Raw genomic sequence first — 18,647 nt, 5'->3', positions numbered from 1 at the left:
TCGGGAACTGAATTGCATTGAAGCTCTCCCAACCTGTATTGAGATGTGTCTGGGTTCCAACAGGTAATTACTACTATCAATTCTGACCATAAATTTTGTTCTGTATTTTACATTCAGTTGCATATTCTGTGATGGAAACTTCCTCAAATACAACAGTTAGTCTCAAGTGTTGGAAACAGTATACATAACTTTGAGTGTATGTGCGGCATCCTGAATGTGTTTGTTGTTACCTTCAGTAATGTTCTTTCATTATTGTTGACTCTTGGTTTGTTTTTTGTTTTTTTAACAGGAGTTAGAATTACATCCACAGTACAAGTGCTAAAGCTCATCAGACAAGCTGGTGAGAGAGTCATAGTATATTATGAGAGACCCGTTGGAATACAAGATAGTCTTGGACAGATGGATGAGTCAGTGTTTCCAGATGATGTCACCTTAACGGAAGCTGAGATCAAAGAAATTGATATGGAATTTGAGGACTTGGCCAATGAACTAAAGTCAAGTGAATTTAGAGAAGATATTTCAACAAGCCCCAAGCATACATCAGTGTCACTTGCTGCTAAACCGCCTGGAACTATATCACCAATATTAAATCGCAAATATTTAGGAAGTCATCAGTCATCTGCAAGGGCACTTTTCAAAGAGGCAGCCAAGCAAGTAGTACTCAGAAATGCTGAAAATCTCGATTCAGCTCAGCAAACAAACAAACTGACACAGGCAAATTCAAATAAGCCTCCTGTACCACCCAGGCCACAGCTTAAAATTACACCACTTCCTAATGACATTCAGAATAAATCAGAATCTAGTGACTCATCTTCAGAAAAACTAGACAGGCTGGCATCTCCTCCAAATAATGGAGATAGAAATTCAGAAAAGTTAATAAAAAATAGTGATGTAGGAGAAGAATCTGTAGGCTCTAAACCAATTACAAACAAGCCTGAAATGGTAAAGGAACCTCCAGAATCCTCACAGAATTCAAAAGTAGGTATAAACAAACCTATATCAAACAAAGTAGAGACAATAAAAGAATCTTCAGAAGTTTTACAGAGTTCTAAAGCATCTATAAACAAATTAGGTACAAGTAGATTAGAAATAACAAGGGCACCATCAGAGTCTTCACAATGTGCACAGAGTTCTAGGTCAACTATAGTGAACCATCATTCATGGGAATCGCCAGAAATCCTATATCGCAATCGATTAGGTAAATGGGCAAGAACAAAAACCTCTTCTTTCATATTTGAAGTAGAGAAAGAACATAAGTACCTAAATGTTGCTATTTGGTGTAGAGACCCTTTCAAGCTAGGGGGACTTCTCTGTTTAGGATATGAAAGTATAAAACTTGAAGAAATAGCTTTAGATTGTATAGCCACATCCTCCATGGAATTCATCAGACAATTTAGATTAAAGCCTCCTGCACCTAAAGCTGCAGTAAGTAGAACTGCATTGCGTACTTTGATCTCCCACAAAGGTTTCAATGAAGATTTTTGTTATGGTGATATCACTATACATTTTAAATACTTAAAAGAGGGTGAACCAGAAGATTCAAGTTTTTTGATGGAAAAGGAAAAAGAATATATTTCAGAAGTCTCAGCAACTCCCATTTTTCCAAAAGAGGACCCTTATTTTGGACAAATTATTTATACTGAAAACAAACATAATTTCCAAGACACACAGTTTCAGAATCCAACTTGGTGTGACTACTGCAAAAAGAAAGTTTGGACAAAAGCAGCATCACAGTGTGTAGTTTGTGCATATGTTTGCCACAAAAAATGTCAAGAAAAATGCCTAACCGATGCCCCAAATTGTTTAGGAGCTACTAGAAGGCTTGAGCGTGCCCTACATTCTTTTAAATTAGAAAGCCAGGAATCTCAGAGCACAACAGCAGCTCGTGTTGATTCAGAATTGAAATCTGCAAACAAAACAACTGGTTTAACAAGACACATAATCAACACTAGCACCCGCTTATTAAATCTTCGTCAGGTTCCTAAAGTTCGTGTCAGTGATCAAGGGTCTGATGCAGTGGAACCTTCACCAAAGCACACACCACATCCTTCTGATAATGAAGGTAGTGACACAGAAATTGGTGGTCCAAGTAGCCCTTCAAAGACTGCATCCGGCACATCGATAAAGTTAGCAAGGAAGGAAGGAGGACTTGATGACAGTGTCTTTATTGCTGTTAAAGAGATAGGCCGAGATCTTTACAGAAGTTTGCCTACAGATGAAAGAATCCAAAAATTAGAGGTTATGTTGGAAAAACTGCAAAATGAAATAGATCAGGAATTGGAAAACAATAATTCTCTAATTAGGGAAAAGAAAGAAACAACAGATGCAAGGAAAAAAATGGTCTTGTCTGCTGCATTGGCTAAATCAGGAGAACGACTTCAAGCCCTAACACTCCTTATGATTCATTATAAAGCAGGCATTGAAGATATTGAAGCTTTGGAAAATACCACTTTAGACCTGGAATCTAGAAAAGAAGATAAAGATGAAGAAGACATCTTAATGGAAGAAATGGATAATGAAGATGATAATGCTCTAGTTATGGCACCCGTACTTGAAACTCTCCTAAAAGAAGAAGAAAGACTTGAAGCAGCTGAGGAATCAGTTGACTGATATTGCACATTTGGCCTTGAGAAGACGAACTGGGAGAATACTTTGCACTTAATCAAAACCACACCAGATACATCAAAATGTAATTAAACACTGGTATAATGTATACAGCTGCTCCTCCAGTTTATTTTTAAGAAAACTGTAAGAATATGGTTAGAATTCTATTTCCAGGTATTTATTTACGAAGACACTGGTCCAGAGTGTGTTTAACAATATTTGGGGGATTTATACTGGAAGATTATTTTTAATTTATTTTGGCTTTTTCTAAAGTTTCATGTTAATATGATGGTTTTCTTTTTGTTCCTTTTCATTACTAATTGTATATTTCTTCCGAGTTTTATTTTATACTTAAATTAACACCATCTTAGCAGCCATAGCAGGACCAGGTTCTGGAAATTTTGATTGTCCCGTTATTTAGCTCTTCAGTATAGTTTGAGAGCAGAGAAGTGTGGGCTTCAGATGGTTTCTGGGGTTTGTTTTTGCCAATTATGCATCATAGCCAATAGTGTGGCTTTATTTTCAATAATTTTAGTAAAGCTTTTTATTACATATCAAAATTCTTGCTTTCCATATTTTTTCATTCATAGATATTGAAATGTTTATTATGTTTGAATACATTTTTCTCCTTTGGACTTAGTTGAATTTTCAGCTGAGAGGAATATCTAAAACATATTTAATTTAAACTCTTATATGTCCCCTGATAAATCCTCATCTTTCTTTTTCCTGAAAAACCATGGGCATTAAATTTTGCCTAAACAAAGTTGTACCAGTGTTCCACAACAGTTTACTGGGGATGTGCCAGCAAGATTATCTCAATGTAACAATTGAGCTTTCTAGCTTTATAGAACATATCACTCTGTAATGTAATCCTGCTTAACTACCTGTTAGAGAGGTTGAATTGTAGCCTTTTCTGTTTAAGCATTGATTTTGCCACAGAAACTACAACTGCAGAATTTTAATGCTTAGGTGGATAAAATTTAAATAAAATTTCTCAAATGGTTTACTTTCCACTGGTTGTAATGCCATCATGCATATTAAAACAGCAGTCAGATGCTCAACATTGTACTATAGCATGTAGGTTTTTCCACTGGATTTTGAATCCCACAGGAACTACAGCGAACTTTGTCAGCTCTTTCTGAAAAGCCCCAACTAATCTCTGATGTGAGAGATGTTATTTTGGGGTCTCAAATCTATGTCTTAAAGCTTACTTGTCTGTATTCATATGTTCATGTTCATCATTCTGGGCACTGTGCTATGAAAATACCTTTGTAGAAATTAAAGCTAGCATATCTAAATCATCCTTAATTTGACTGACAAACAACATTGCATATTAATGTAACAATGTGCTTTGCTATAATCATTGTAGTAGATACTCTCCCACATTTTTAGCTTAATAATCTGCTCTCTTTTTTAAAGAAAGCAAATATAACCAAATTAATAATTACTGAAGTGAAAATATGGTCCAAACTTCAAAAAGTATATTTATACACCTTTTCTTTAAAAAAATGCTTCATCATCTAAATATTTTATAAACTGACCCCTGAAAGAATTCATCAGTTTGTTTTTGTGAATTCTGTCTCTTTTCCCCCCCAATTTATTTACCAGTAAGGATGTTCTAGCGATAATTCTGTTTGTATTTAGCTCATGTCCAGATACTCCCATTCAACATTTCCTAATGAGAAACAACTGCAAAAATAATGAAGACATTAGATTTCTGAAATAACTACTAACTGTTCTATCAGTTAATGAAATGGGCATATAAAGTTGAGTATCAGTACTCTTCTCTGATGATTGTATAATATAAATTAAATGTAGTGCAATATTCTAAATGTTGCGTGAGAATGGTGGCAAAATAATTGTATGGTAGCAACAAGGACAAACAGACATAATTATAGTAAACACTGATCTTGAGAAGCAAGCTGTATTAATACATTCCTATTATATTCTTTGCTTCTGTGCTTTACCACACATAGAAAATAAAAATACCACTGAAAGCAAGAATATCTTCATGTAGTGGTATGTAACTACTTGACACTTGCACATATTTATGGAAATCTGCCTGAGATGATTGTCAGATATGATTTTATCATGAGAACAAGCTTTAATAAAACTTTTTTAAAATAAATTCTCAGCTTCTCTGTTACAAGCTGTTAGTCTCTGTAGGATATTTCCATTATGTATCTGAAGGAATGATCTTCTCATCTCATACAAGCAAAGATATATTGACGTGTTTTGAAGTCATGGTTTTGTGGAAGTTCTGTAGCGGAGGTGTAAGAGAACATGCTTTGCCTGAAAATTGTCCTTGGTACATCCCCTGACATTTTCAGATAAAGGTAGGAAAGATATATGTTTAAAATCATGAAGACTCCTACCAAGTCATGTACAGTACTAACCTACATGTACCAACTGTATAGGATGGCATGTGTGTGTGCCTCTAAATAGGTAAATCTGTTAAGGAGCTTCAACATACTGCAGAATATTTAAGGTATGTTTGGTGTTTCATCTGTATTTGTGGGGCATCACAACCATCCACTATGTACTGAGGCCAAGAACACAATGCTCTGTGGTTACTTATTCTTTGGTAGAATGGGCACATAGGAGAAGCTGACTTTCAAGGACTATTGGCCATCATTCTTAATCTCATTATTGAGCACTCTGAGAAACTATTTGAAAACCAAAGATCTTAAGAATGACTCTTAGTTATTACAAGTAAATGTTACTACTTTTGTTTTTTGTGGGTTTTTTGGGTTATGTGGCCATGTTCTAGCTGTCAGAATCTACCTTCATGCAGGGATTCAGGGTGTATTCTGCCATAAGGATTGTAGAGGTTAGGGAGATGATGAGGGATAGTTCTAGACACGATGGAGGTTGCAGAAGGGAGGCCAGTGAGCAAGCTCTCACACACACATATATAGAGTTATATAGGTAGATAGAGATATAGATATGTAAACACATATATAGTATATAGAGAGATAGTGATATAGATAGGTCGATAGACATGATGGGGATTAGACCAACAACACTTGCATTTAATTATCTCAGGGAAAGGCATTCTGGGAAGGAGTTGCGGCCACCATGGGATATGCTGTGGATGATCACGTATCAGGAACTGTCAGCTGAGAGCAGCAAGCAATTGGGGCCATTCAGGCAGTTTTATGATGGAGTGATGGTTAACAGACACCCTCTATTCCGGCATCCATAGATTTCTCAGGACAGGAGCTTAGGAACCAAATGGCGCTGTCGCTAGGGCAGCTTTGATGTAGAATTCCTTTCTCTGGGATGAAGGGAGGAAAGGGGGGGTTGGCTATTTGGGCAGAACAGGAGGAAAGGGGAGGGGGTCTGGGGTTTTAAAATGCGGTTTCTATTGGGAGTCCTTCAGATTTAGCAAAAACGTGATCCAGTGTATTTCTACTTTCCTTATAATAAATTTTTGTTTTTTTACAATAGTTGTTGTTAAGGTCTGGTTAGAATACGCAATTCTCACACTAGCAGAGTTGGTCACATAACCCGAAAAACCCACAAAAAAATATGGATGCCAGCCATGAAAGCCTTCGACTTTACGTTACTACTTTTGTTTCATCAGTAATGTTTCAAGAATGTATTTTAGTTAGCAGACTTCTTATAAAAACTGGCTAATGCAAGTTCTTGTTAGGGCTTTGTATCACATCCCAATTTCCTACAAGCAGGTCTGAATTCTTATTTGAAGATGCATGCATTCTCTAGTGCACTGATGGAGATAATGCACGGTATGTGTCCCCTGGCCTCCTTAAAATAATGATAATTGTCCAGAATACCAGAAAATGTAGTATATTTCTGAACTTCTGTCCCCAAGAACTTCTGGCTTCTCTCCCTAGCTCCTCCCAAAAAGGCCAAAAACTTCCATTTACCATTTTTGGTCAACGTCACCTCTGGAGTTCCTAGAGTATACGAGTAAAAAAACCTAATTTTGAAGGAAAAAAACACCAATATTTATGCTGTGTTAGTATGAACAATGTGTAACATAGTGCCTATTTTCATTTTATAAGAAATAAAATCCTTAAATATATAAGAACTTCACATTTAATATTTATGTTCACTTTTAGAATAAATTCCATCTCACCCACTTGTACTAGCACTTTTTGAAAGAAGAAATTGTTTCTCATTACATTTTCTGAAATTAGAATTTTGTAACACAATCCAATTTAAAATTAGTTTTTAAACAAATGACATTATGGTACTTGTCTCACTTTAAGATCTTTATATACCAAAACAGTGTAGTCTGCATTTACTGTTTGACTTCATTATTGCTATCTGTATTGGGACAGAAATATTTGAAATTAGTGATTTCTGATCCTTAGTGTTAGATTCCTTCCAAAGCACTTTGATATTACATAAAATCACAGTGTGTGTGGGGCCAAAACAGATGCTGGATCAGGGCCACGGCAGCTTTGGAAAAGTTTTGCATCGGGGAAACCAGAACATCAGTGACAATGTGTTGAATTCGACAATCAGGTTTAGGAAATTCAGCTCAGAAAATGAAATACAAAATCATTGAAGTCCTATACCAAGGTGTGTGGCTTTTCCCCACATCCAGTTTATAGTAAAGGGTACATTAAATGTTTGGAAGTTAAGTACAGTAATCTCAGTACGTAGACAAATAAATCATATTCTACTACTGTGGTAACTCTAGATTTAGAAGGGTGCCACAACAACCAAATAAATTTCTTACGCAAAATCGTGGAACAAAGTAGTTATTTCCTTACTACATGTTCCAGGAGCTATGGGAATGGAAGTGTTGACATGGCTCTTAAATCTGGGGAGGGGGAGAATGAGCCAAACAGAGACTTCTTTTTAATCTCATATGACCAAACATCATATATGAACATATATGAACTTTAGCACTGTCATATTGAGAGGTGTCACAGCAACAAAGCAAAGAGATTTTAAATTGAAGTCTTTTGTTGTTGTTGTTGGTACAAAGTAAGAGTCTACCAACTGCTGCATGAACTATGGCAAAATGTCAGATTGTTATCTTTTATTTTTCCCCAATAAATAATGACATTCAGGTGAGCATTTCTCTGCATAATTATCAACATAACAATAACAGTGCATGTACAACATTTTAATACTTATACCAAAAGATATATACACTTTGCAAAACTATGTAAACAGGTGGTCTGCTTTAAAACACAACTCATCTGCTGATAAATGAAAGAAGGCACAGATCATGTTTTACAAACAAGATGTACACAACACCAGATAAACATTTGATATTTATACATGGCCAAGTACTCTTAGGATTACTATTTCTACAACTAAGGGTATTATCCATCCTCCCATGGGAGAACAATGCCCTGGGGCTCAATGGATTTCAACATTGACCATTATTTGACAGGGCACATTGGAAGATAACTTCCTCCCATAAAGCAATCTACTCGGCCTTTTTTCCAGAACCCAATCTAGAGGAATATTGTCTAGACTGTGGTTCTTGGAAGTGGGCTAATTCACTTATTTATGTTCAAGAGCCGACCAGAAGCCATGAAAAAGCTGCCTTTAGTTGCTCTGTGCCTATAGATAATGGACATTTTACGAAGAAAAACAAATCTTCAAATGTCTTCACAAATACTACATTCTGTTTACAGGGAAGTTTTTCTATGAACAATAGAAAACTAACTGCATGATTTGAAAAGTAAGGTGAGTGTGCATTGAAATGTGTCATTTTAAACAAAGAATTTAACTTAGGGCAAAGTGTATACTCATTTCTTAATTATCATTGCTAGCTTGAGGCACTCATTTTGCTGATGAATCAAATTATGAAATAATAAGGGAAGTATTTGTGAATGAACATTTTAAAGGCATAGAATTTGGATTTACACATTTGCACAAATTTATTCAAAAATATAGTGCATAATATTAAATACATAAATAACTTTTAACACTGTAAGAACTATAAAAACTTACTTTATTCCTTTTGTAAGGCAGTGGGTAATCTGCTTCTTAATCATGGACAACAAGTAAATATACCTTTGGTTTATTTTTTAATTTTTTTTACCATTTCACCATTGAAAAGGAACAGTACAACTAAAAATTTTGATGAGAAGTTTCACAGGAAAAACTTGTATACATCAAACTACTTGATATGGCTTGTGTACATTATTCATCATTTTCTGATTCTTCATCATCATCCCCTAACGGATGTGCCTGGATATTGTTCTGTGTATACATTTTGGGTTTAAAGTGACAGTTATGGTCCATAAGTATTGCCTATAAAAGAACACAGCTCTGTGTTAGTTTATCTGTATCAGTCATTTTACTGGTATCTGAAACAGAAGATTTTTCTGAGATTCAGGCCAGGATCAAAGAATTTCATTGAAACAAGAATTATTGGGACTTCCTTAAGGCCTCACACTGTGCTACCACTGTCTTTTGGTTAAACCTTAGGGATGATTTCATTATAACTTGGGGCCAAAACAGATGCTGGATTGGGGTTGCAGCAACCACATGCTGCAGCCCCAATCCGGCTTTTTCCAGCACAAAAAGAAGCAGCAAAATGCTGCTCCTTTTTGCACAGGAAAAGGGTGGCTTTTTGGCGCTCCTACAGCGTGTGTTGCTGGAGCGCTGCAATGCTTCCAGGGGTCTGGGCGGGTGGTGTGACAAAGGCTTGGGATGGTGTCAGGGCAGGTGACACTAAACACTATGCCCCCAAGGTGGCATATTGCGCTGGTCTGTTTTGCCCCTTAGTTGCCTAGTCTCAAACACCTTTCCACACCAGCAGTTATGTCTGTATGGAGTTAAGTCCCAGTCCTGACCTGTCACTTCAGTCCATGGCAAGTCCACACATTATCAGAGAAAATCAATATGACACAAATTAAATGTGCCCCAAATATGATACAATTATAATAGCTGGTTTCAAAAATCAATCCGACACAAATCCCAAATTATTATTGGGGTCTTGTTTCAAAACACTGAATGCAGATAATCACCTAAATCCAATGGTTACTTTCAACAAGAGGAAATCCACAGAGTCAAGGGGATCTTTGTAAGTCAAGATTTAAGTAAATTGCATTGATTAGGTTTATGCTAGTTTGAACTAACATTGAATTTGGGCCAATAAAGTTAATGAAAAAATAGAAGAGAATTCACCTGCACACTAATTTATTACAATGCCCTGAAAAGGGCTTGAGTGAAATGCGTAAGGCCTTATCTGTTCTTGTTAGGAAGCCCTGGTGGTGCAGTGGTTAAATGCTGGTACTGCAGCCCCAACGTTGTAGGTTGATTCAACATTGCATCCTTTTGTAGGTTGGTAAAATGAGTGCCCAGCTTGTTGGAAGCAATTGGTTAACACATTGTAAACCGCTTAGAGAGTGCTTAGTTCACTATGAAACAGTATAGAAATAATGCCATTATCACTGCTGCTATTCTTGTTTTACCCAACTTTAAACTATAACTTGGGATGAGAGGTTTGGGGTATCTAGGGTGAAAAATATGTCTCTCATTTTAAGCATGTAGTAATACTGTACATCTGTTAAAAGACTATGGCGGGATACAGACGGGCAGGGGAAGACGTCTTGGAGGTGTATTCTGCTGAATACGGAGCCTCCAGACCACCCGCCCCGGGGGCGTGGCTCAGGTGATGGGGCTTCCACATGGGGGGCAGTGAAGACGCCTCACCTGGGGCCGTTTCTGACCCGCAGCTTCCAAACCGCCGCCTCGGAGGACACTGCAAAGAGAGAGGCAGCTTCCTCACGGGCGGCCAAAAACGGGGCTTTTTTTTCTTTTGCCGGCTGGCGGATGCGCAGCTGCGCAGCTGCGGCGCTCAGCAGCGGCAGCAGAAAGCTTATGTGCACATTTAAAGCGCCCAAGCCCCTTTAAAACTTTTTCCCTCGCCCTGCCCAAGAACAATAGTGGTCTCCTGCCAGCTGGTGATCAGCTGGTGTTGGCATCCTTGTCCGCTTGCACATTGCCAATGTCACCAGCATCATGGATGCCTCCTCTCCTTTGGTCCCCGCGCTCTTGCTGAATCTGCAGTGCACAGCCACAGCTGTCGCCGCTGCCACCGCTGTCCCCCTGCCATCCCCCATCACCTCCCTTGTACATATGTAAATATTTAAAGTTTTAGGGGTTTTTATTGTTAGGTGAAAATGGCACAGGAATGTGTGTAGGGGTTCACTTTAAAGTCCAAACTTTCCCCGATTCTAGCAGCGCATGCGTACATGTTGCTCTAGGGTTAGGGTTAGGGTTACGAGTCTTAAAATGCGCTGCAGCTGTGCTGCAGCTTCCACACCTGCATGGCAGCTGACGCTGCAATTAAAGCCTGACTGCAAACTGCGCATGTTCCAGGACCCCGACTCATTATGTGACGCAGCAGACACGGAGCTTTTAAATGGGCAACTTAAATTAGCGGCGTAGCAATTCTGGCGTACCAGTGCAGCAGCTTACAGACGGAGCTGCGCAGCTGCGCATCATACAGAAAAGAAGCGGGGAAAAGCAGCACCTTTTTAATGCCGCTTCTTCCCGCTTGGGGCGTGCGGGCAGCGTGTTCATGGCGGCATTCAGGTAAGGGCCGTCTGAAGGCTCTACCTTCATGACGTCATGAACACACCCCTTTTTGCCCGTCTGTATCCCGCCTATATATCGTTCATGTTATTTCTTTTAGCACAGGAAATTCAGAAATGGAAGTGGAAAACAGATTAGTACTCTGTGTCAAATGCAGATAAGGAAAAACATTTGTGCTCACCATTTTTTCTTCCTTGGCAGGTGGACTGCGCAGAAACAAGCACAGAGGAGCAAACAGGATGTCAACAATTCCTATGATGGTCATAAGCCATGGAAACCCAATTGCCTTGGCAATGGCACCACCAGCAGATGGACCTTCGTAAAAAAACAAATTGTTTCTTAAATGTCTGGGGCATACCCACACACGTGAAAAATAAAACCTGGTGTAAAACACCATGTGAACAGAATATATGCTTGAAAATGTGTATAGACACAAATTACTTTTAAAACATACCATTTGAAGTCAAGAGAGCATTTTCATGAAACTTCTATGTCAGAAAACTTGAATGGCAGGAGCTTTTGTGTAAATACAGCAAGTGCTGCTGAGGAAGGGAGGAACCCAAACATTTATTGCTTCTCTAAGTTTAATTGCAGGTGGACTTTAACAAATTTTATAGCTTGCCAGAAAACGCATTGCTTACATATTTTCCAATTTTTTTCATGTGTCTTTTTGGTAACGTTACTACATAATTAGATAGGACTGTATCACACATCCAGAAAGTACGTTTGAACGTGATCACACAAAAGGCTTTTTCACTACTTCGCGCTGATCCTGTGATTGTCATGTCAATGAAGTGGAACTGTATTACCGGGATCTTCCGATAATACAAAATTAAGGGAAATGAGGGAACAGGACAATGTCCTGATAAGTGCGATTTCATGTGAAAGTCCTTCCTGCAATCATGGGATAAGCATGGGACAGGGAAGGACAAGGACGTCCCATCCCCAGTGTGATAATGTCTATAGTTAAGCCACCAATAAATATAGATTTTCAGGGCTGTATCCACAAGTGGAAATAATCCACTTTAACTTCCGTGATTCAATGGCATTGAATTCTGGGAATTGTAGTTGGTTTGGCATCAGCTTTCTGACAAAAGGCTATATATCTCACAAAACTATAGTTCCCAGAATTCCATAGCACTTGGCCATGGCAGTTAAAATGGTATCAAACTAGATTATTTCTGCAGTGCAGATACAGCCTAGGTGATAAACCAATAAACAGATTTTAAAAAATCTTGAGAAACAACACAAGATGTAACCACAGTAAAACAAACAGCATAGGATAGTACTCTGATCCCAAACAAAGTATTAAAAACATTTCATATATAAGAAGGAAATTAAGTTCTTACCCAAAGCAAATCCCATGCAAAATGCAACATCTGCAATAGCATAAACACTCCCATAGACTGAAACGTGGCGCAAATCAACAAGATAACCCATAATAGGCATCATTGAGGAATCCACCATCCCTGATTATAAGAGAAATAAACCCTGGTTTAACAACTTTCTTCTTCCCTCATTTTAAAATTAAAAAGCATAGAGAGACAAAATGAACAAATAATACTGAATAAATTCCATGGTTATGCAAAATATATTGTGTTCTATTTTATTCATATTGTCAGATTTTTTAAAAACAAAATATTTATTGGATTTCTGTAAGGTCACAGGAGATCTTACAGCAACTGCAAAACCATCCTCCTTCCAGAACCAAATGAAAATGTAATGCTTTTTCTTTAGAACTGGGAAAAAGCCTTCTTCCAAATAGCATCTTTAGCAAAAATCAGATTGATGAAGACAGGAAGTAGCACATACTCAGTTGTAGCACACATGCTTTGGAACCTCTTCTGCAGGGAAGTTTATAAGGGCTAAATTGCTCACATTTTTTCAGAAAAAAATTAAGCACAGTTCTATATCAGGAGACCTAAAAGATCTGAAATGTTATTAGCTATACTTTTAATTAAAGTGTGTGTTAGATGCAACACAAAAAGAAAACAAAATCTTTACTATTGTATCCACTGCTGTATTAGTAACCCAAAACAAAATCAGTATCTCAACACAGCAATTGGCTAAATAATATAACAAAAGTCTCAATAGAATTTTGTACCCAGTGATCTTGAGAATCTCTTATGCCATGTTTTCCTACTAATTATATCCAATCTAAACGTGTGTGTGTGTGTGTGTGTGTGTGTGTGTGTGTGTTATTACGAACAATAACAGTAGCTTGGTATATTTGTTCAAGTTTATTGTGACAGAATTTCACTAGTGTGGAGTTGATTAAATTGGATCTAGACATTTCTTTCTGCAAGTGGAGTGTTTCCTTCTTCCACAGAGGCTTCCCACTCAAAGCAGGGGAGAGATTTTTGCTAGTTTCTCTGCCAATTCTCCATAACAAATTTATGTCAGTCCACCTCAAATCCCTTTTCTTTATTTTAATCAGTAAGCTACAATAGTCAGTTATCTCACTTTCAATCTCTTTAGAAAGCAAAATACCCAAACAATGACACTTGTTACTCTCCTATGCCTTCTAGATGGTGTTTGTTACTCTAATATTGGTCATCAGTATTCACACCCCAAAGTTCATAATTGAACTTTATTACCAATTTTACACCCTGCTATAATGCAGAATATACTTTAAAACAAATACTGTCAACATCTTTATACAGAGTGATTTCATTCATAGGGTTTTTTATATATTAACACTATGGGTAATACACTTAGTGATTAATCAATTTTGGAGAAAATTCCACCTCAAAGCAATGTGCAAGGGGGGATTGAAACAATAAAATATAAAATTGCGCGGGTCATACACTCGATGCAGTCTTCAGTACGGAACAGGAATATCCGTGGGCGGAGGTGGTAAGTACCTCCGCATTGTCATGGACGGATCATTTCTTGGTCAAGACGAAACTTAGAGCCAATATCTGCCCCACCGGGGGTGGCGGACCCATTAGAATGGTCCGCCCTCGAAGGCTGATGGAGCCCATTGGATTCCAGACAGCCTTAGAGGGTCTACTGGTTGGGAATGCCGGTGATCCTGTCGATGCTCTGGTCAATACCTGGAACACCGATCTTAACAGAGCTATCGACACGATCGCTCCCAAACGCCCTTGCCATCCCGCCCCAAATCGGAGGCCCTGGTTTACGCCAGAGCTGAGGAAGATGAAGTGGTTTGGACGACGGCTAGAGCGCAGGTGGCGGAAGACTCGACTCTTATCCGACAGAACTCGCCATAGGAACTTTCTTCGTTCCTATCGGGAGGCAATATGTGCAGCGAAGAGAGCCTTCTCCTCTGCACGTATTGCATCTGCAGAGTCCCGTCCAGCAGAGCTGTTTAAGGTGGTGAGGGAAATGACGCAGGTGCCCCCTGCGCCAAATCCCTTACTTAACCCGACGACGGCCTGCTGTGACGCGTTTAACAACTTCTTTGCAGACAAAATCTCTCAGATAAGAGCCGACTTAGATGCCACCGTTGAAACAGAGTCGACAGGTGAGGCGTCCAGTGGCTCCGCCGATGTAGTCATACTGGATCAGCTCCAATCTGTGAGTACTGATGACGTGGACAAGCTGCTTGGTAAGGTGAGGAAGACAACTTGCCCTCTCGACCCTTGCCCATCATGGCTGGCCGTCTGGGGGGGGATGCATTGATGAGATTCCTCACGGATATCATCGGTGCATCCTTCAGGGAAGGACATGTTCCATCTTGTTTAAAGGAAGCGGCGGTTAGGCCACTCCTGAAAAAACCTTCCCTAGACCCCCTGGATATGAGGAATTATAGGCCGGTGTCATTGCTGCCATTTTTGAGCAAGGTGATTGAGAGGGCGGTTGCCCTTCAGCTCCAAGCTGTCTTGGATGAAACTGATTATCTAGACCCATTTCAAACTGGCTTTAGGACAGGCTTTGGGGTTGAGACTGCCATGGTTGCCTTGACCGACGATCTGCGTCTGAGCATTGACAGGGGGAGTGTGACCCTGTTGGTGCTCTTAGACCTCTCAGCGGCTTTTGATACTATAGATCACGGCATCCTCTTGGACCGCCTGAGGGGGTTAGGTATCGGGGGCACTGCTTTGCAGTGGTTCCGGTCCTTCCTCTCGGGCAGGTCTCAGAGGGTGCTACTCGGGGACTGTAGCTCCAGTAAGAGGTACCTCACTTGTGGGGTTCCTCAGGGGGCTATTTTGTCCCCGATGTTATTTATGAAGCCGCTGGGAGAAATAATACGGAGTCATGGTGCTGGGTGTTATCAATACGCTGATGACACTCAAATCTATTTCTCTGTATCTCGTTCGTCGGCCTCGAATTCCGATGGCATCTCTTCTCTCAATGAATGTCTTCAGGCGGTAATGGGCTGGATGAGGAAAAACAGATTGAAACTGAATCCAGACAAGACGGAGGTGCTCATGGTAGCGGCCCCGAAACCAAGAATTGGGTTGCAACCTCCAGTCCTGGATGGGGTCACACTCTCCTCCAGTGACTGTGTTCGCAGTCTGGGGGTGCTCCTTGACTCATCGCTCCTGATGACAAATCAGGTAAATGCGACGGTCAGGAGTGCCTGTTATCAGCTTCGGCTGATACGCCAGCTGCGCCCTTTTCTGGAAGTAAGGGATCTCGAGACGGTTGTGCACGCGCTGGTAACCTCACGCCTTGACTTCTGTAATGCACTCTACTTGGGGCTACCCCTGTGCTTGACTCGGAAATTACAGCTGGTTCAAAATATGGCAGCCAGGCTTGTCTCAGGAGTATCTAGGAGGGATCACTTTACTCCAGTTTTGAGGTCCCTCCACTGGCTGCCTATCAGCTTCCGGGCCCAGTACAAGGTGTTGGTTATCACCTTTAAAGCCCTAAATGGCTTGGGTCCAAGCTATCTCAGGGACCGCCTCCTCCCGTACAATCCTCCCCGCGCTCTCCGGTCCTCAGGGAGGAACTTACTGCAGCCTCTAAAATCTAGACTTGCGGCGACCTCCCAGAGGGCGTTTTCTGCTGTCGCCCCCAAACTCTGGAACGACCTGCCGGATGAGATCCGTCAAATAACATCATTAGACAGCTTTAAAAAAGCGGTCAAGACGGATCTCTTCCGACAGGCCTTTCCAGATTAACCATCCCGGCCCAGGTTCCCTGATTCCCTCATTCCTCCCGTGGCCCCATCTTAGTGATGGTTGAGGATCAACAGAGGGATATCAGGGTTTTTAGTTTTTAATTGTTGTTTTTATGCATTGATATTGTGTTTTAATATGTTATACTGTTTAATACTGTTTTAAGGGGGGAGGGATAAAGTGTTTTTAATTGTCATATTTTATATTTTACTGTTGTTAACCGCCCGGATTGGTTTGCCAGAGGGCGGTATACAAATTATTATTATTATTATTATTATTATTAAATGCAACTCACCAGCAATCACTGCTTTTAATCATGGCCTTAGATTTACTTAGAAGTATGCAATGGGATGTTAATTCATAGACAGTGATAATGTGGCATTATCTGCTAACATCACACCAAACCTTCACCCATGGGGAAATTATAGCACAGCTGTGTTATTCCTTTTCTGATTTTAATGGACCAGAACAAGTAATTATTCAGGTACCAGACTGACAAGAGAAGGGCTCTGGACATGTATATAAAGAGGTCATAATAAGCCTACTTCTTTTCTGAATGCTTCTGCCAGGGCAGGAGTCACAATGGTAATATACGGTACCTACAAAGCTCTCCAGGGACCCATGCATCATGCAGCCCTGCAAATGTTAGATTGCAATCCCTGCTCTGTTTCACCACTGACTATGCTGGGGCTTGCAATCCAACCACTTCTGGAGGACCACACGATCCCCACTCTGTACTAAAGAATGCTGTAAAGAGAGCTTTCTCAGTGGAATTACATTTCATATTTGTTCCCTGAATCTTGTAATCCTATATACTATTACCATTTATTTATTCCTGGGAAAATGAAAGGTTGTGCTGGATTTAAAACTGGTAGTTGTGGGCTGGAGTTAAGTTATTTGTGAGCAATGCTTTCTTGGCAATTACCAAGAAAGCTTTATAGGTGATTTGTCAAAATCAATATTGTAGTCCTGCCAAAATACTATATAGTATAATCTTTACACCTAATAAAAGAGTCTTTTGCTTTTACAGAATGCCAGTTGAATATCTAATTATACTGTGTGTCAATTCCTGTGCTGTATAGTAAAAATATGTGTTTAACTTTACTGCTGTCAGCACAGGGTGAACACCTGAGCCTGAATTCATCTGGGATTCTTTATGCATTTGCGTAATTACCCACAGTGGGGCACTGCAAAACTGGGTGTATTTACGTCTTTTGTATATTCCAAGCTATAGCAATGATTGCTCTTTGAAAGGAAGCAATGTTTGAGAATGTATGTGAAATGTTTATTAACTTTTCTGTAACATTTCCAATATATATATATTTTCCAGTGTTGTTCTGACTCCTCAAAGGGAAAAAAAGAAGAAGCAAAATCATAGATCACCATGGATCACAATGGTTCTGCTTGAGTGCAAGGTCCTTTCTTCCTAGACGGAAGTTATCATGACAGTGCTGATCACCTGCTAACAGAGAGGTCTCAAATTCAGAGCCACCTTCCCCAAAACAGGCAAACAAAGAAGTGCTGTAGTGCGATCATTAAAAGTATCTGTTTCTTTTTTAAAAAAATGAACAAGGGGTTGATGCTGCTCAGTTCAGTACATGACTCTGCTTATTTGGGAAAAGCGGCACAAAAATGAAGTAAAATAAATACATTTCCCTTCTATCCATGAAGAGCAACACAGCAGAAAATGTGGCAGCAACACTTCCTGGATTAAGAAGTGCAACACTATAGAGCCAGGCATTTAGAATTCTACTGTTAGAATTTCCTAGAAACGTTCTGAAGCATCATTTTGGTTTAAAGAAAGCACTAGATTTTTAGTTAAGAGGAAAACCAGGCAGTTTTCTGTGGCACATGAGGAATGAGTGGGTAGCTATAAGAAATAGCAACAACAAGAACAATAATTTTTTTAAAAAATAATTAAAAAATCTATTTCTTTCCTACACAGTAATAATGATAATATTGGTGAGTTGTTAATGTGGAACAGAATGATCTACAACGGCAGGCAAAGCAGCTTTAACAATGACAACCTGAGCAGTATCGACAACAGTGAATAATATAGAAAGTCTCTTTGGGAGGGAGCACATTCCAAACTCTGATTAAAGTGCAGATTCTGCACAGTCTTGTTAGTACAGTACATAACTCTTTCATTTTCTAAATACATTGTGTTTTCCTTACCAATGGCAAAGCCAACCCCAAAGTTTGGTACAATGAGTCCATATATGTTTTTAGCAAGTGGTACCTGGAAGGGAGAAGAAACAGAATGTTAGAGTGTACCACATGCTTTCCGTTTGATTACTGGCAACAGTTCAGTGCATTTTAACTTTTAAATTTCTGTGGCCTGTTACAGACAGCCAAAATAAAGCTGCTTCGAGTCACAGTGGAGGTATGGTGTTTCAATGATGCATGCTTCCTAAGAGT

General features: G+C 39.5%; 2 protein-coding genes across 3 annotated transcripts in view; one reads left to right on the top strand and one right to left on the bottom strand.

Moving 5' to 3' along the window:
• The window catches only part of PDZD8 (PDZ domain containing 8), a 71,669-nt gene extending 60,254 nt beyond the window's left edge, over positions 1-11,415 (top strand). Inside the window, exons 6-7 of one of the 2 annotated variants that reach the window (XR_016280058.1) lie at positions 290-2,689; positions 11,344-11,415. Coding sequence is in view for 1 of the 2 variants with exons in the window: in XM_089510017.1 (XP_089366143.1) it covers positions 290-2,610 (2,321 nt within the window). In the remaining variant the exon portion in view is untranslated. Of the gene's footprint in view, positions 1-289; positions 4,727-11,343 lie in introns of those variants that run through there. The other variant, XM_089510017.1, reaches the window with a different exon arrangement.
• The window catches only part of SLC18A2 (solute carrier family 18 member A2), a 49,039-nt gene continuing 38,012 nt past the window's right edge, over positions 7,621-18,647 (bottom strand). Inside the window, exons 13-16 of the mRNA XM_089510018.1 lie at positions 18,405-18,468; positions 12,492-12,611; positions 11,324-11,457; positions 7,621-8,850 (exon numbers count right to left, since the gene is read on the bottom strand). Of these exons, the coding sequence (XP_089366144.1) occupies positions 8,740-8,850; positions 11,324-11,457; positions 12,492-12,611; positions 18,405-18,468 (429 nt within the window). The 3' untranslated portion in view covers positions 7,621-8,739. The remainder of the gene's footprint in view (positions 8,851-11,323; positions 11,458-12,491; positions 12,612-18,404; positions 18,469-18,647) is intronic.

Source organism: Sceloporus occidentalis, unplaced genomic scaffold (assembly GCF_023333645.1).
Source record: "Sceloporus occidentalis isolate IW3139 unplaced genomic scaffold, rSceOcc1.0.p SCAF_2, whole genome shotgun sequence".
Lineage (NCBI taxonomy): Eukaryota > Metazoa > Chordata > Lepidosauria > Squamata > Phrynosomatidae > Sceloporus > Sceloporus occidentalis.
The sequence above is the reverse complement of the archived record's forward strand: the minus strand, read 5'-3'. Positions and strand labels throughout refer to the sequence as shown.